This window comes from Gymnodraco acuticeps, unplaced genomic scaffold, assembly GCF_902827175.1.
Source record: "Gymnodraco acuticeps unplaced genomic scaffold, fGymAcu1.1, whole genome shotgun sequence".
In the NCBI taxonomy this organism is placed as follows: Eukaryota; Metazoa; Chordata; class Actinopteri; order Perciformes; family Bathydraconidae; genus Gymnodraco; species Gymnodraco acuticeps.
The window spans coordinates 61,136-77,511 of record NW_022990837.1 but is presented as its reverse complement, the minus strand read 5'-3'; the positions used below and the strand labels follow the sequence as shown (position 1 = coordinate 77,511).

At 42.7% G+C, this 16,376-nt stretch overlaps 1 protein-coding gene across 3 annotated transcripts in view; it reads right to left on the bottom strand.

The window, feature by feature from the left end:
* Positions 1 to 1,758, bottom strand: part of LOC117557233 (zinc finger protein 32-like) — a 57,348-nt gene extending 55,590 nt beyond the window's left edge. For all 3 annotated transcript variants that reach the window (XM_034232957.1, XM_034232956.1, XM_034232958.1), the window contains exon 1: positions 1,301 to 1,758. Coding sequence is in view for 1 of the 3 variants with exons in the window: in XM_034232958.1 (XP_034088849.1) it covers positions 1,301 to 1,487 (187 nt within the window). In the remaining 2 variants the exon portion in view is untranslated. The remainder of the gene's footprint in view (positions 1 to 1,300) is intronic.
* Positions 1,759 to 16,376: the final 14,618 nt, after the last annotated feature.

The following is a 16,376-nucleotide window of genomic DNA, read 5'->3' as shown; positions in this document are numbered from 1 at the left end:
AGGCTCTCCGAATATGTAGTGGAGCATTTAGAAAACTTCACCTGTATCAGCAATACAGGTTGAGGTGGGTGAAATACCACTGCGGATTCGGAGGATCAAGCTTTTGTTGGCATATTGGGTTAGAGGGCATAGTAATGCTCACCCCGCAATGGCAATCGTACTGGAGTGTTGGGAACATAATCATTCCACAACTAACAGCTTTGGGTGGATAGGAAATGCTCTAGCACTTTAAATGCATCTCTGTGCGGGTTAGAAGTCAGTCCCACTGTTTCATCATCGCCTATACCTCCGTGGAGATTTAATATCCAGCAATCGACACAAGTCTGCAGCTTAAACTAAAAGATAAACCAAAACAAACACCAGTTTGCACAAAAACATATTGACGAACACACAAATAAAGTGTTCATCTTCACGGATGGCTCAAAAGACCCAGAGAGTGGGCGTACAGGCATTCTTTATCCCTCAATGTGAAGTAGCAGTAACAAAGAGACTCTCAGATCATCTCTCAGTATTCACTGCAGAATTAGTGGGAATATGGCTAGCACTGAAATGGGTTGAAGAGAACAACCAGCCCAGAGTTCTTGCAGCATCTGACAGCCTAGCAGCTCTGTGGAGCTTGAAATCTGGGAGGTCGGTATGCTGGGTTAAAATGTAGGGGGCTTGAAATGTCCTTCCTTTGAGTTCCTGCTCATTTTGTGGTAGAAGGGAATGAGGAAGTATACAAATTAGCTAAAACCATTATTAATGTTCATTTACGGAAAACTTGGCAAGAATACTGTGATGTCAGCGATACAGGAAGGCATCTCTACAGCATCCAGAAACATGTAGGGGTAGAAGACGAAGCAGGAGCCCACGGGAAGAAAAGGTCATTACGCGGTTAAGGACACACAGGACTAAACCAGAAACTCACATAATTGGCATGCACCCCACTGGACTCTGTGCAGATTGCAATAAACCGGAAACTGTCAAACACTGTGGGGAATCTGCTGGGGACATCAGAGGAAGTCTTTAAACTGCTGAAACAATTCTTAAAAACAACTGTAATTATGAAAAGAGTTTAGGTTTTATTGTTTTTATTTTATTTGCATTTATTTATTTTATTTTTCCTGCCAATCTACTGCTCCACACTCCAGTCCAGTAGGTGGTGGTAATGCACCCATTTGTTGGTTGCCAACCGAAGAAGAACAATAAAGAGAGATTTAATAAAGAATCTAAAGTGATAATGGAGAGTAAACTAACTTCACCGCGGTGTCTAACGTGATAATAGAGAGTCTAAAGAGTTAATAAAGAGGGAACAGACCTGCTCTGTGGATCTGAAGCTGAGGCTGTAAAACAGCGTCCAGTAGTTTCCGGTGTCTCTCGTTCTCCTGTTTTGAACGAGACAGTTCCTCCTCGTACTCTGCTATCGTTCTTTCAAACAGAACAAAGATGTCTTCAGCAGCTGCAGTGAGTCGCTGCTTCACCAACGAGAGCAGCACAACACTCATGTTTACTAAATCACCACTTCCTGTTTCTCTCACTCTGTGTTGCTAGCGTGTTACCAGCTAGCATGCTAAGCTAGCATGCTAACTTAGCTTCTAGAGTCCGAGCTAAAGGCTTCAGAAGAAAGAGCACAAAGTCAGAGGTTCATCCAGACACACAGACGATGGATCAGCTGCTCACACACACTTCCTCAGGAACACCGAGAGAGAACCATGGATGTAGAGAGAGAACCCACGAGACGCGATCTGGTTCCCAGTTAGAAAGAGCGGGATCATCACTTCCGGTGCAGAGTACTTCAAAATAAAAGCGGCTATGATTTCCCCTTAGACAATACCTAAACCTTTAAGATACACAGACATGGAGCTGCGGAGAGAAACCGGTTTGTTTGCCCCATGAGACCTTATTTCGGAATAAATATGTATTGAAGTCAATGGAGAGAGAACACTTATCTTTCGATCCCGTTTGAATTGTTCCACGAATTACACATATGATGTTTGTCAATCTTAACAAATCATTTCCATGTCAAAAAAGTCACAGTTTGTTGTAAAACTGTTGAAATATAAGACAATGAAAAATACGCAACTAGAAAGACTACAAATCCCAGAATCCCGGTCCCGCATGCTGGCTCTTCTGAAACCGACTAACTCCCCTTGTGTGTATGTGCAGCTCTCAACGTGCCCAGACTTGGAGTGATTTTCACCTCTTTTAATACTTTCCGCCTCATTCTGAAAGAAAGAAGTGAAATGTGCCAACGTGACGGCCGTCTTGGTGTGTGGTGCGAGACGGGAGATGTAGTTCATTGAGCGGTTTCACACAAAAAAAGTGTTACTTCACAGTTTTACGACGCATTTTAAAAATGTTGATTTGCAAAATTATCTTTTAAATTGACAAACATCATATGTGTAATTCGTGGCACAATTGAAACGGGATCGAAAGATAATCTTTCTCTCTCCGTTGACTTCAATACATAATTTTTCCGAAATAAGGTCCCATGGGGGACCACCGTAAGGGGAAAATTATACATTGAAGTCAATGGAGAGAGAAAGGTTATCTTTTGATCCCGTTTGAATTGTGCCACGAATGACACATATGATGTTTGTCAATTTAAAAGAACATTTTGCAAGTCAAAAAAATTAAAATGTGTCGTAAAACTGTGAAGTTACACATTTTTTTGTGTGAAACCGCTCAGTGAACTACAGGTCTCTGGTCTCGCACAATACGCGTCACCATCACAAAGACAGCCGTCACGTTAGCACATTTCACCACATTCTTTCAGAATGAGGCGAAAAGTATAAAACGAGGTGAACATCACTACAAGTCTGGGCACGTTGAGAGCTGTACCTATATGAAAGGGGAGTTAGTCGGTTCTGTAAGAGCCAGCATGCGGGACCGGCTTTACAAGGTTTCGGTGAGTAATATGAGTGCAATGTGTAATGTTAATGTCAGCTAGCTAACATTAGCTAACAAGGTACACTAACGTGATTTGTTTTAGTAACTAGTTTTCTCCTGAATAACTTCGTGGTCTCTGTGTATGCTGTGGATAACATTAGTGATTACAAGAACAAGGTACACTCCCGTGTTTTGTTTTAGTTGCTATTCAGATTGAAGCGGCCAGTTTTATATCGACTATACTGTATGTGTGATCTCCTTTTTCTCGTTGTGTCATTTGAGTTTATTTGCTGTGTGTAGATTCAAGGATTTTGGTTATCTAGGCACAGCTGTGTGTGACTCCCTCTGGTACACCTGGTATGTGTTTTCCTAATGTAGAGAGCATTGATTAATTAATAAACTACACACTGAGTCTAGATCCTGACCAAATCCTTTTTTATTGTTGATCAAATGTTTTTCAAAAATGTATTCATACACATTTAGAAAAATACAATGTACAATCACAACCAATACAACACAAATTACAAAAAATACAGAAAAAACAAACAATAACAACAATCAGACAAGAGGACAAAACTATGGAAAAATAACCCCTCCCACCCCCAGATCCGGACCATCCTTGTATTATTGCTCATTCAATCTATTATAGCATGCTAACAAATGGTACTTACTTTATTTTTACAGATCTGCATGGGAGACGATGGCGCGATGCAGAGCGCTGTCTGTGATTGTGCACAGGAGATGTACAAATGCAGCCACGCTGCAGCATTGGCAATATTTGTCATGTGGCAGATCAGCTCCACAGATGTTGAGTGCCAGTGGAGGAAGCCTGGTACTTAAAAAGTAGTCCAGCCGGTGTCTCAACTTTACCAACAGCGAGAGGAGACATACAACCCACTGGCCAGAGACATCGCCAACTGTCAACTGGGGGGTTGTAAACGAGGCCGAAGGGGTGAAGGCTTTTGTGCAGGCCTATCGCGTGACAGTGTTCGAGTCTGGTCTCTTTGTGAGTGAGTCGGGTGTTTTGGGAGCATCACCCGATGGACTTGTGCAGCCATCTGCCCTGCTGGAGGTGAAGTGTCCACACAGCCAGAGGAACATGACCATCACGGAGGCAGTCCAGTTACCATCCTTCTGTCTTCGTGAGGAGGGTGAGTCATATATTCTCAAGGAGAATCACCCATACTGGCACCAGGTCCAAGGGCAGCTGCACATCACAGACCGTAGTCTCTGCTACTTTGTTGTGTGGACCACGAAGGAGGCGATCATCATCCTCATCCCCAAAGACCCTGCATGGCATGGAAATCTCCTCCTCCTGGAGAACTTCTACACCCAGCATATGCTCCCTGTGTTGGCCAGTAGAGAGGAGGACATTTAAATAAACATACTCTTAACACCCTCGGACTCTGCGTTGTGTTTGGTATGTGTGATGGGGTGTTATGCAGGGGGGAGGAAAACAGGACACAGCAGATTGGGATTGTGGTGGAGATGCTGAGCAGTTATTTAATTGTTGCATGTAATTATTATTATACTGCGTGCTTCTTAGTTATTCCATCTTTTGCTGTAACATGGATCTGTATGTAACTCTATATTTACTTGTTATCTACCACACTTCCTTCTACATCAGGGGTGCCCAACCTTTTTTGAACCGAGAGCTACTTTTAAAGTTGCCAGTCTGCCGAGATCTACCAGTCCAAATAGAGAGGCGTAGCCATTACTGACAGCCTACTACCAGGTGAATACACACTTCTACTTGTATAAAACTGACCTTTGTACGATTAATACTTCATAAAATACTGCAGATCCTTTATCTTACCTCTTTCTAATCTACACACATACAAGTATTTAACTGAAGTTACACACATGTTGTTGATACAGAGTTGGAGTTTATTCACACGTCACATACTACAGTGGGTAATGTTTTCAATAAACATTGAACAGTGCTGCCACATATGACACAGTGAAAAAAGAAAAGACTCTGAACCCTTTCTTTGCCATTATATAAAAATAGTGTTGCTACAAAAGTATAAATGAGGCTTACTAATAAGACAACTCAGATCTGAATACACACAGGAATCTGCTGCCAAAGTGCAATTTAAAAAAAAGACAAAATTAATAGAATCAAACCCTTTTTTTGGTGCATTTTAGTAGATTATAAAAAGAAATGCCTTTTTAAATAGGATGCAAGCAACACTAGTTTCTTAACCTGAATTGATAATAGACTATAATCAATTTAAGTTTGCATTCTTATACCATTTTGTACAATAATTATAATGAATAAGTTCAAACAAACTAAAACTTACAGATGATTAATAACGGTATCTAACTTGAGTTTTTATTATATCAAAAACCTGTTGAAAATGCTACTGTTATTTTTACTGTCCACCTAAAGCGCGTCGCAGCCTCCAGGAAAGCTTCTTTCACAACTCCGCCGTCTTTGAAAGACTTCGTGTGTTTCGCAAGAACGTGACTGACACGATAAGATGCTCTGGTAGCAGCCTTGCTCTTGTTGTTGGGCCTGGTGGAAATGGACTGCTGTGCATTTAGCTGTCCTTTCAGGCCCCTCCCCTTTTGGAGCGGAGGGCAGAATTAGGAGGGAGTTCCGTCTCATCGCGTTTGTGCACTGTTTTGAAATACCGCTCCTAAATTACCCTTCTTCGATAAAGCCACGCTCGCATTGCAGATGAGACAGATGGACTTTGAATTGGAATAAATACAAAAATAATCATCCTCCCACTCAGAGTTAAAATTATATATATGTTTTGCTTCTGCCATAATTGCGGTCTTGTTTGTGTGCGGACTGTCACTCCTGTTGACACGGACAACGTTAGCGAATTAGTGCACTGCCCACTAGCCACGCCCCGACACATGGGGTCACGCCGGCCAATCACAAAGCTTTGATGCGTTCAAGTGCATTATTCTGGCACAGGAAGATTATGTTATAGGACATTAACGATAAAACAGAATATTGTTGTTCTATTTTTAGACACATCTTGCGATCGACTGGGAATCTCCCCGCGATCGACCGGTCGATCGCGATCGACTGGTTGGGCACCCCTGTTCTACATCATACACCATCATTATACATGATGGTGTATATAGGATATATATATTTGTATACATATATGTAAATTGTATAATTTTATTTAAACGTCTTTTTGATCTCTCTGTCTATAAACACAAACTGAGTAAGATGGACAATAAAGTTGACTTTGAAAAATATATATTCTTTATGAAAATAGTTGACTGTTGGAGAAATGAATCAAAATGAAACGTTGGACTGAACTACAACTACGCCTTTAAATCTCTACGGACTGTTTTTCAGTGGGATGGCAAGTTCCTATCTTTAAACATTTATTAGTTTTTTCTCAGAACAGATTTGATTTTCTGAAGTTAATTTAACTTTGCCGACCATGTAAGGTCATTATTAAAAGGTACAATCAATTTGTTTAGGGTTGACTAAAATAATTAAAAACATTCATTTGGATAATTTACTGACAGAATAAGAAACTCAATGATGCTCTACTCACCTGTTCCCTTTTTATAAAGTGAAACAGTTGAAGCGATAGATTTTAGTAAACTTAAAAACAACCTTCTCCAAAAGCTATCAAGGAATATACCGAATACTTGTTTTAGAACTTTATTACATATTTTTATATAAATAGTTTGAATGATCCATAATTGACAGAAGCTTGTGTTTACACTGACCTGTTACTCATATATTAATGTCTTTGTAACTTCAGTAAACCACTACCTCACTCATTTCTTTCATTCATCACGGTTCAGTAAACTAAGTGATACATTAACCAGTTTAATCATTATAATAACGTAGGATTGCAACTCTTTGAAACTGTAGGTGGCTCTTAAAAGAGCCGTTGTGTTTGGGTGTGCTGGTCTCAGGTCAGTCTAAGCCCTCTCTCCGCGGATGCGGCGGGCCAGCTGGATGTCCTTGGGCATGATGGTGACCCTCTTTGCTTGGTTCATCTTACTGCGGGGCAGCTACATGGATGTCGATGCAGTCCACAATCATTGTGCAGTTGAAGGCAGAATTAATGTATTATTGACTCCGAATGAAGCACAACTTCATGTCATACAATACATTGACTTTATTTGTAATTGTGTAAAAACATATGAGCATTGATTAGCAAGCAGGACCTGCAGGAACAGAGAATGGTGATGGATGGAGCTGGGAAGAGAGAAGAATAAAGAAAACAGATCAACTTTATTATCGGATATTAAAAATTCAATTTCAAAACAAGTTGCCGCTCCTACAGTTTTCTAGTATGTAAAGATGATTTCACATGACCTATGCAAAATATCACACTCAATACATGTGTGTCTCTGGGGGGTGCATTGTGCCTTTGATGTATATAAATAATATACCATAACCAACTACTATTACGTACAGTGGAAATCAGGTTGCCAGAGCAGGTCAGTGTGCATGTTCCTCAACGTCTCAGCAGTTACAGGTGAGGTAAAGAAAATAAAAGAGAAAAAGGTCAGTAACAACACTTTAAAGTAACAACACTTTGAATAATTATCTCTTCTAACAATTTTCTTTTCTTTTTCTTTCCACAACGACTGTCTTTCCAACAAACAGATTGACTCACCCTCACTGTCATCACAATGAAACACGTCCAGAAGAATGTCATGCAAAGCGCTGTTAACCGCCTTTGCTTTCTCACTCTCTCCGTCCCCACCGACTCATAAAGCTGGCAATGTCCTTGATCTCATATTCTCAAGGAACTGCGCTACTTCTAACCTCTCTGTAAACCCGCTCCACACATCCGATCACTTCTTCATTTCATTCTCTCTATCCCTTTCCAAACATAACAAACTAATCTCTTCCCATCCTACACTTGTCCGCCGTAACCTTCGCTCCCTCTCTCCCTCTACCTTTGCCTCGTCGGTGCTCTCAGCCCTCCCTTCCTCTGATTCGTTCCAACTACTGCCTCCAAACTCTGCTGCAGAAACTCTCCTCTCTACTCTCTCATCCACTCTGGACTCGCTCTGTCCTCTGACATCTCGGCAGGCTCGTCAGTCCCCTCCGGCTCCCTGGCTAAATGATGCACTGCGTGCTAATAGAACCGTCCTTAGGGCAGCAGAGCGGAAATGGTGGAAATCCAAACACCGTGACGACCTCCTAACCTATCAAGCTCTCCTCTCCTCTTTCTCTGCTTCGATCTCTCAGGCAAAAAGCACTTTCTTTCAAGATAAGATCCAATCTTCCTATTCCAATCCTAAAAAACTATTTTCCATCTTCTCCACCCTCTTGGACCCCCCAAAAGCCCCTTCCCCCTCCTCCCTTCTGTCAAGCGACTTTGTTACCCACTTTGAAAAAAAGGTTAATGATATTCGCTCTTCTTTTTCTGACTCACCTTTACTCACCGCTGGGTCACCAGACCTTCCTTCCACCAACACACTAACCTCCTTTTCCCCTCTCTCTCCAAGTGAGGTTCTTACCCTCATTACCTCTGCCCGCCCTACCACCTGTCCTCTGGACCCTATCCCTTCAAACCTCCTTCAGACTATCACTCCTGATATTCTACCGTTTCTCACCCATTTCATCAACACTTCTCTAACTTCTGGTCACTTTCCAAACAGTCTCAAGGAGGCAAGAGTAAACCCTCTCCTAAAGAAACCCACTCTCAACCCGTCTGATGTTATAAACTACAGGCCTGTCTCTCTCCTCCCGTTCCTGTCTAAATCACTTGAACGCGCAGTCTTTAAACAACTCTCCTGTTATCTCAATCAGAACAACCTTCTGGATCCGCACCAGTCTGGTTTCAAGGCAGGTCACTCCACAGAAACTGCTCTCATTGCTGTCACGGAGGAACTGCACACTGCCAAAACTGCATCCCTCTCCTCTGTCATCATCCTGTTGGACCTGTCTGCTGCATTCGACACGGTGAATCATCAGATCCTCCTTCGCACTCTCCAAAAACTTGGAGTTTCTGGCTCTGCACTTTCCCTCCTCACCTAATACCTGAAAGACCGTACCTACAGGGTGACTTGGAGAGGGTCTGAGTCCGACCCTTGTCAATTAACTACGGGGGTCCCTCAGGGCTCTGTTCTTGGTCCCCTCCTCTTCTCCTTGTACACAAACTCGCTCGGATCAGTCATTAGCCCGCATGGTTTTTCTTACCACTGCTACGCTGACGACACCCAATTAATTCTGTCCTTTCCCCGCTCAGAGACCCAGGTCGTCGCACGCATCTCTGCTTGTCTAGCTGACATCTCTCAGTGGATGTCTGCTCACCACCTCAAGCTCAACCTTGACAAGACTGAGCTGCTCTTCCTCCCGGGAAAAGATTGTCCAACTCTTGACCTGACAATCAACATCGGCACCTCAGTTGTTTCCCCGACTCAGACTGCAAGGAATCTGGGTGTGACCCTAGATAACAACCTGTCCTTCACTGCAAACATCGCTGCTACAACCCGCTGCTGCAGATACACGCTTTACAACATCAGGAAGATACGTCCCCAGCTGACTCAGAAAGCGACTCAGGTTCTGGTCCAGGCTCTCGTCATCTCACGCCTAGACTACTGCAACTCCCTCCTGGCTGGTCTACCTGCATGTGCCATCCGACCTCTGCAGCTCATCCAGAATGCAGCGGCTCGTCTGGTTTTCAACCTTCCTAAATTCTCCCACACCACTCCGCTCCTCCGCTCCCTTCACTGGCTTCCGGTAACTGCTAGAATCCACTTCAAGACACTGGTACTTGCTTACCGTGCTGCGAATGGATCTGGCCCTTCCTACATCCAGGACATGGTTAAACCGTACACCCCAGCGCGTGCACTACGCTCTGCATCAGCCAAACGACTCGTTGCGCCCTCGCTGCGAGGGGGACCCAAGTTCCCATCGGCGAAAACACGTGGGTTTGCTATCCTGGCTCCAAGATGGTGGAATGAGCTCCCCATTGACATCAGGACGGCAGATAGCTTGCACATCTTCCGGCGCAAACTGAAAACTCATCTCTTTCGACTCCACTTCGAGCGTTAGAACGATTAACGAAGCACTTTTATACCAATAAAGGAATGGATTACCTAAAGCCAGTTGAGTAGCACTTGAAATGTTTGGCTCTATGAAACCTGATATACTTATATGATTCTGTTTTCTTCAAGGTTGTGTCTTCCTGGTCGAATGTACTTATTGTAAGTCGCTTTGGACAAAAGCGTCAGCTAAATGCAATGTAATGTAATGTAATGTAAAAGCTCCATGCCTGCCTTTGACTCTCCCTGAACTGCTTCCTTAGCACCCGGTGGAGGGCGCAGTAGGCTACTCTTCAAATGTTTCACGAAATACTTACCATCATGACTACTCTTACTGTTTAACATTTTGGTTTACTTCATGTAATAAAATAATAACTTCATGGTAAGGCTACTAAAAATGACAAGGCTAAGTAATGTAATGCTAACTTCCTAATTTATGTAAATGACATGTCATCAGCATGTGACTGCAACTTGTTCCTGTTCGCGGACGACTCAGCCCTGCTGGTCTCTGGCAGGAACGGGTTGCAGGTTGAAAAAACCCTCAGCTCCGAGCTCGGCAGAATCTGCACCTGGCTCGCCGATAATAAATTATCATTACACCTGGGTAAAACATAGTCCATTCTCTTCGGTTCGAAACATAATCTCAGCAAATCCGACGACTTCTCAGTTGCAGTGGGCGACATTATTGTCACAAGTAAGAAGGAAATTACATACCTAGGATCTATTCTTGAGGCAAACCTCTCCTGTGACAAAATGGCATCCAATGTAATAAAAAAAGTCAATCAAAGAACTAGATTCTTATACCGGATCTCCTCTCTGGTAAACAAAAACACCCTGAAAACTCTGGCAGGAGCACTCATTCAAGGGTACTATGACTATGCTTGCACGTCATGGTACCATAGCACCTCCAAGGCGCTAAAAATAAAACTTCAAACATCGCAAAATAAACTGGTCAGACTACTGCTTGACCTTTCACCTCTGCCCACTTTGACCACCTAGGATGGCTTAGAGTAGACGACAGAGTACAGCTACTTGCAATGGGCCTGGTCTACAAGATCCACTACACCTCTATGGTACCCATGTACATGTCAACATTCTTCCCAAAGGTCAAGGAATACCATGATCATAACACCAGAGGGAGCTCCACAAATCATGTGAAACCCAGATTTGGCACAAAAAAAGGGGAATACACGTTTCGTAATTATGCCACAAGGCAAGGCAAGGCAAGTTTATTTATATAGCACTTTTCAACACAAGGCAATTCAAAGTGCTTTACAAAAAATGAAAGAGATTAAGAAAATGGCATTTAAAATCAGTCATTAAAAAGAAAAGCTAATAAAATAAACATTAAAAAAGAAAATACATGGATAAAAGTTACAGTGCTGTCAATTAAACATTAAAAGAAAAAAGTACATGGATAAAAGTTACAGTGCAGTCTAAGATATGAATAGTTCAATTAAAAGCAGCGACAATAAGAAAAGTCTTCAGCCTGGATTTAAAAGTAGTCAGAGTTGCAGCGGACCTGCAGGTTTCTGGGAGTTTGTTCCAGATATTTGGAGCATAATAACTGAACGCTGCTTCTCCATGTTTACTTCTGACTCTGGGGACAGAAAGCTGACCAGTCCCTGAAGACCTGAGAGATCTGGATGCTTCATCATTTAGCAGGAGGTCAGAAATGTATTTTGGGCCTAAACCATTCAGTGCTTTATAAACCAGCAGCAGTATTTTGAAATCTATTCTTTGACACACAGGAAGCCAGTGTAAAGACTTCAGAACTGGAGTGATGTGATCCACTTTCTTAGTGTTAGTGAGGACTCGAGCAGCAGCGTTCTGAATTCAGCTGCAGCTTCCTAATAGATTTTTTAGTGAGACCTGTGAAGACACCATTGCAGTAGTCGAGTCTACTGAAGATAAAAGCATGGACAAGTTTTTCCAAATCCTGCTGTGACATTAGTCTTTTAATCCTAGATATATTCTTTAGGTGATAGTAGGCTGATTTAGTAACTGTTTTAATGTGACTGTTGAAACTCAGGTCAGAGTCCATGACTACACCTAGATTTCTGGCTTTATCTGTTGTTTTGAACATTGCACACTGAAGCTCAGCGCTAACTTTTATACGTTCTGCCTTGGCTCCAAAAACCATTACCTCAGTTTTATCTTTGTTTAATTGGAGAAAGTTCTGACACATCCAGTCATTGATTTGTTCAATGCACTTACTCAGTGTTTGAATTGGAGCATAATCTCCTGGTGAAATTGTTACGTAAATGTGTGTGTCATCTGCATAGCTATGGTAACTTATTTTGTTGTTCTTCATTATCTGAGCCAGTGGTAGCATGTAGATGTTAAAGAGAAGAGGCCCCAAGATGGAGCCTTGAGGAACCCCACATGTCATATTTGTCAACTCAGATGTGTATTTACCTATAGAAACAAAGTTGTTTCTGTCCTTTAAGTAGGATTCAAACCAATTCAGAACTGTTTCCGAAAGTCCCACCCAGTTCTCCAGTCGGTCTAGTAATATGCTGTGGTCAACAGTGTCAAACGCAGCACTGAGATCTAATAATACTAACACTGAAGTTCTGCCACTGTCTGTGTTTAAGTGGATGTCATTAAAGACCTTTACAAGAGCAGTCTCAGTGCTGTGGTTTGGACGAAAGCCTGACTGGAACACATCGAAACAGTTATTTAAATGCAAGAAATTACTCAACTGTTGAAAAACAACTTTTTCAATGATTTTACCTAGAAATGGGAGGTTTGATATGGGCCTGTAATTGTTCATTACTGAAGCATCTAGATTAATCTTTTTTAAGAGCGGTTTAATGACTGCAGTTTTCAGGGCCTGTGGAAAAACACCTGAGTGAAGAGATTTGTTTACTATATGAAGTAGATCTGAGGCCATGCAAGGCAAAACATCTTTGAAAAATCCTGTTGGAATAATATCAAGGCAGCAAGAGGAGGATTTCAGAAGTTGAATAATGTCCTCTAGGTTTTTATCATTAATCTGATGGAATTGTGTCATGATGTCTGAATTGATGTTAAGTGGAGATAGGGACAACACATTTGCTGTTCCTGATGCAGAGGCACTGACTGCTTGTCTGATTTTCTGAATTTTGTCAGTGAAAAAGGAGGCAAAATCATTGCACGCCCTGGTGGATAGAAATTCAGAGGCTACTGACACTGGGGGGTTAGTTAGTCTGTCGACGGTAGCAAACAAGGCACGTGCGTTGTTTTTGTTTTTGGTAATGATGTCAGAGAAGAACGATTGTCGTGCGTTTTTCAATTCCAAATTATAAAGGCCAAGTCTCTCTTTATAGATTTCAAAGTGAACCTGGAGATTTGTTTTTCGCCACCTGCGTTCAGCTTTTCGACATTCTCTTTTTTCTGTTTTCACGGTCATGGCCTTTCTCCATGGAGATATTTTCTTGCCAGACACTTCCTTTACCTTAGTTGGAGCAATGGCATCTATAACATTTTTAATTTTTTAATTAAAATGATCTACTAGCTCATTTACTGAGATGTTGGCAGGGGCAAGTGTGGAAGAGAAATTCTGAGTAAACATTTCCCTAGTATTTTCAGTTAAATATCGCTTTGTGGTTACCTCTTTTTGAACATTTTTGTGAACAGAAATAGAGCTCTCAAAGAAAACACAGGAATGGTCAGAGAGTACAACATCAGTCACCACAACCTTAGAGATATTCAGACCCTTTGAGATAATTAAGTCCAGAGTGTGCCCCTTATTGTGCGTGGGCTCCGTCACATGCTGAGTCAGTCCATAGCTATCAAGAACACAAAACAGTTCTTTAGCCCCTCTGTCCTGGGGGTTGTCAACATGGATGTTAAAATCACCAACAATGACTAGACGGTCAAAGTCAATACACACTATAGACAGCAGTTCAGTAAAGTCATCAAAAAAGCTTGCACAGTATTTGGGTGGTCTATAGATATTTAGGAACAGAGCTCGAGAGGAGCATTTCAGCCGAAGGGCCACATATTCAAAAGAATCAAAGTTTCCATACGATGTCTTCCTGCATTGAAGGGAATCATTGAACAGAATAGCAACTCCACCCCCTTTCTTATGCATTCTTTCCTGACTCATAAAACTAAAGTTGGGAGGGGTTGATTCGATAAGAACAGCTGCACTGTTATTTTGTTCAATCCAAGTTTCTGTTAAAAACATAAAATCAAGATTGTGCTCAGTGATTAAATCATTGATTAAAAATGTTTTTCCTGCCAAAGACCTGACATTTAATAAAGCTAGTTTAAGTTTGTTAAACACACTATCAGTCATGTTTTTTGTAACAAGCTGTGGCTGACATGGAATCACTGCTAAATTAGATACACTCACACAAACGTTTGAGCGCTTCCTGTTTCTATGATTCACCGCTCTTAATCTATTACCTATCAACACAGATATCGGCAAAGCTACTGGCAGGCAGGGCCCCGACATGTCCTGGAAAGAGTTGAGAGTGCCATACGCCCTTGAGCCTGGACCCATCACATATCAGTAAGAGTTTGTTGTGTTTTGTACACACACATCCTTATCAGGCTTCGGAGACTGCAGAAGCCCCCTCGAAGGGAGGGGAGGTGGTCGACGTAGGCACGGTGATGGAGACGGGCTAGATGGTGCGGGGGTAGAGGACATGCTGCCAGGGGGGGGAGGTGGTTGACGTAGGCGCGGTGATGAGGACGGGGGAGATGGTGCGCGTCTCCGCGGTGATTTTGGTGGGCGTCGTTGAGGAGCGGGGGTAAAGGACATGGTGCCAGCCCTGCGTATCGCCTTCGTTTGGTCTTTGAACTCCAGGAAGGAATCGGTGCCAACCCTCTGTATCTCCTTTGTGTGTTCATCGATCTCCAGGAGGGTGGGCGAGGGTGAAAGGGTGAACGGAGTATCCTCAAAGGCGTTGACAGGGGGGGGGAGGCAGTGGAGACTCCTCCATGTGTCTCATATGTCTCCCATAATCAGAACATTCCTCAGGCGGGTGCAGTGATAATTCTTCAGGGTTTTCTGCGTGATGTGTTGTGTCTTTCTCGTGTTTTGATTCCTCTTGCCGCTTGTCCTTGGCAGAGGGAACAGATTGATGACGCAGGCAGTTGAATATGTTAGAGATAAACAATTTCACTCCTGACTTGTTCAGGCAAACTCCATTTGCCTTGAAAAGATGTCTGCGATCCCAGAAAAAGTTAAAATTGTCAATAAAATGAACAGAATGGTCAGTACAGGCCGTTGAAAGCCAGGTGTTCAGTGCAAACAATCTGCTGAATCTCTCCACTCCTCTTCTGACTGGCGGTAGAGGGCCACTGATGAACACCTCTGCATTTAGAGAGCTGGCAGTTTCCAACAAACATTTAAAGTCTTCTTTCAGCACTTCTGACTGTTGTTTCACAACATCATTTGTTCCAATGTGCAGTACCACATTCTTCACAATCGGATGTTCAGCCCCAATATGCAGGATCTTCTCAGCCAAGTCAGAGACCACATCCTTGGGAAAACAGAGTACTTTGGTGTTGTTCTTATTACACAGACCTTTTACATCTCTTACAGCAGAGTCACCCACAATCAGAGTTTCAGGCCCAGTCGTTAGCTTTCCCTCTAGCCTTTTACTTTTAGAGTAGCTATTGGTCCTTACCCTGCTGCGTGAAGAGGACAGGTTATCCAGGTCATCAGATCTCCGGTTCTCGGTCAGCGGAGCGTATCTGTTCTAGATTGGCACACTTGGTGGTTTAGGAGGATTGTTTGTAATTCTCCCTTTAGCAGCTGTCCACTGCTGTTTCCTAGTATGAATAGGGGTTGAAGAGGCGCTCTTCCTGGGTGATAACAATGCAGGCCAGCCGGTCGCATCACAGATTTCGGAGCTCTGGGCTCTGCCTGTTATCCGTCCTCCTAAATCCCATGGAAGTGATTTACTCTTAGGCTTTGCACCCAGAGAGTTCCAGGGAGGACTACCACTTGTAGATTTATTACCCGGTACACAGCCCTCCTGTTCCTTGGAATCCTTGTAGCTGCTAACTAGCTGTGAGTTAGCATACCCTTCTCCATTACTTTGCAACACTGGTAAAGTCGTGTCATTCCCACGACATAGTCCATTCACTTCCACGTTAACTTCCAACCGTTGCATTTTCATTTCCAACACAGCCATCTTCTGTATAAGTTTCTGGAAGTCATCTGTAGAGAACGGAGGCATTTTGCTACCAACTAGCTTAAGCTAAATAGCAGTAGCCTACCAGGCTTTAGCTGTTGCTAGGCCACGCTATTGTAGGACTGACGTCGTCGTAAAAATGTTGAAATATGGCTGAAACCCTCCGTCTATTTACGAAGATGAACTGTCCCAGTGATAAGTTAATGTCCAGGAGCCGCTGCTCGAAGTTTTCAGAGAATAAGAATAGGAAAATCAGCATAAAAAGTAAGCAGAGGCAAGAGCAAGCAGAAAAGCGTCTGCACTGTAAGAAAGATAAGACATCAAGGTGGAACGCTCTTCCCACAACTGTAAAGGAAAGTAAAACTATACTTACCTTCA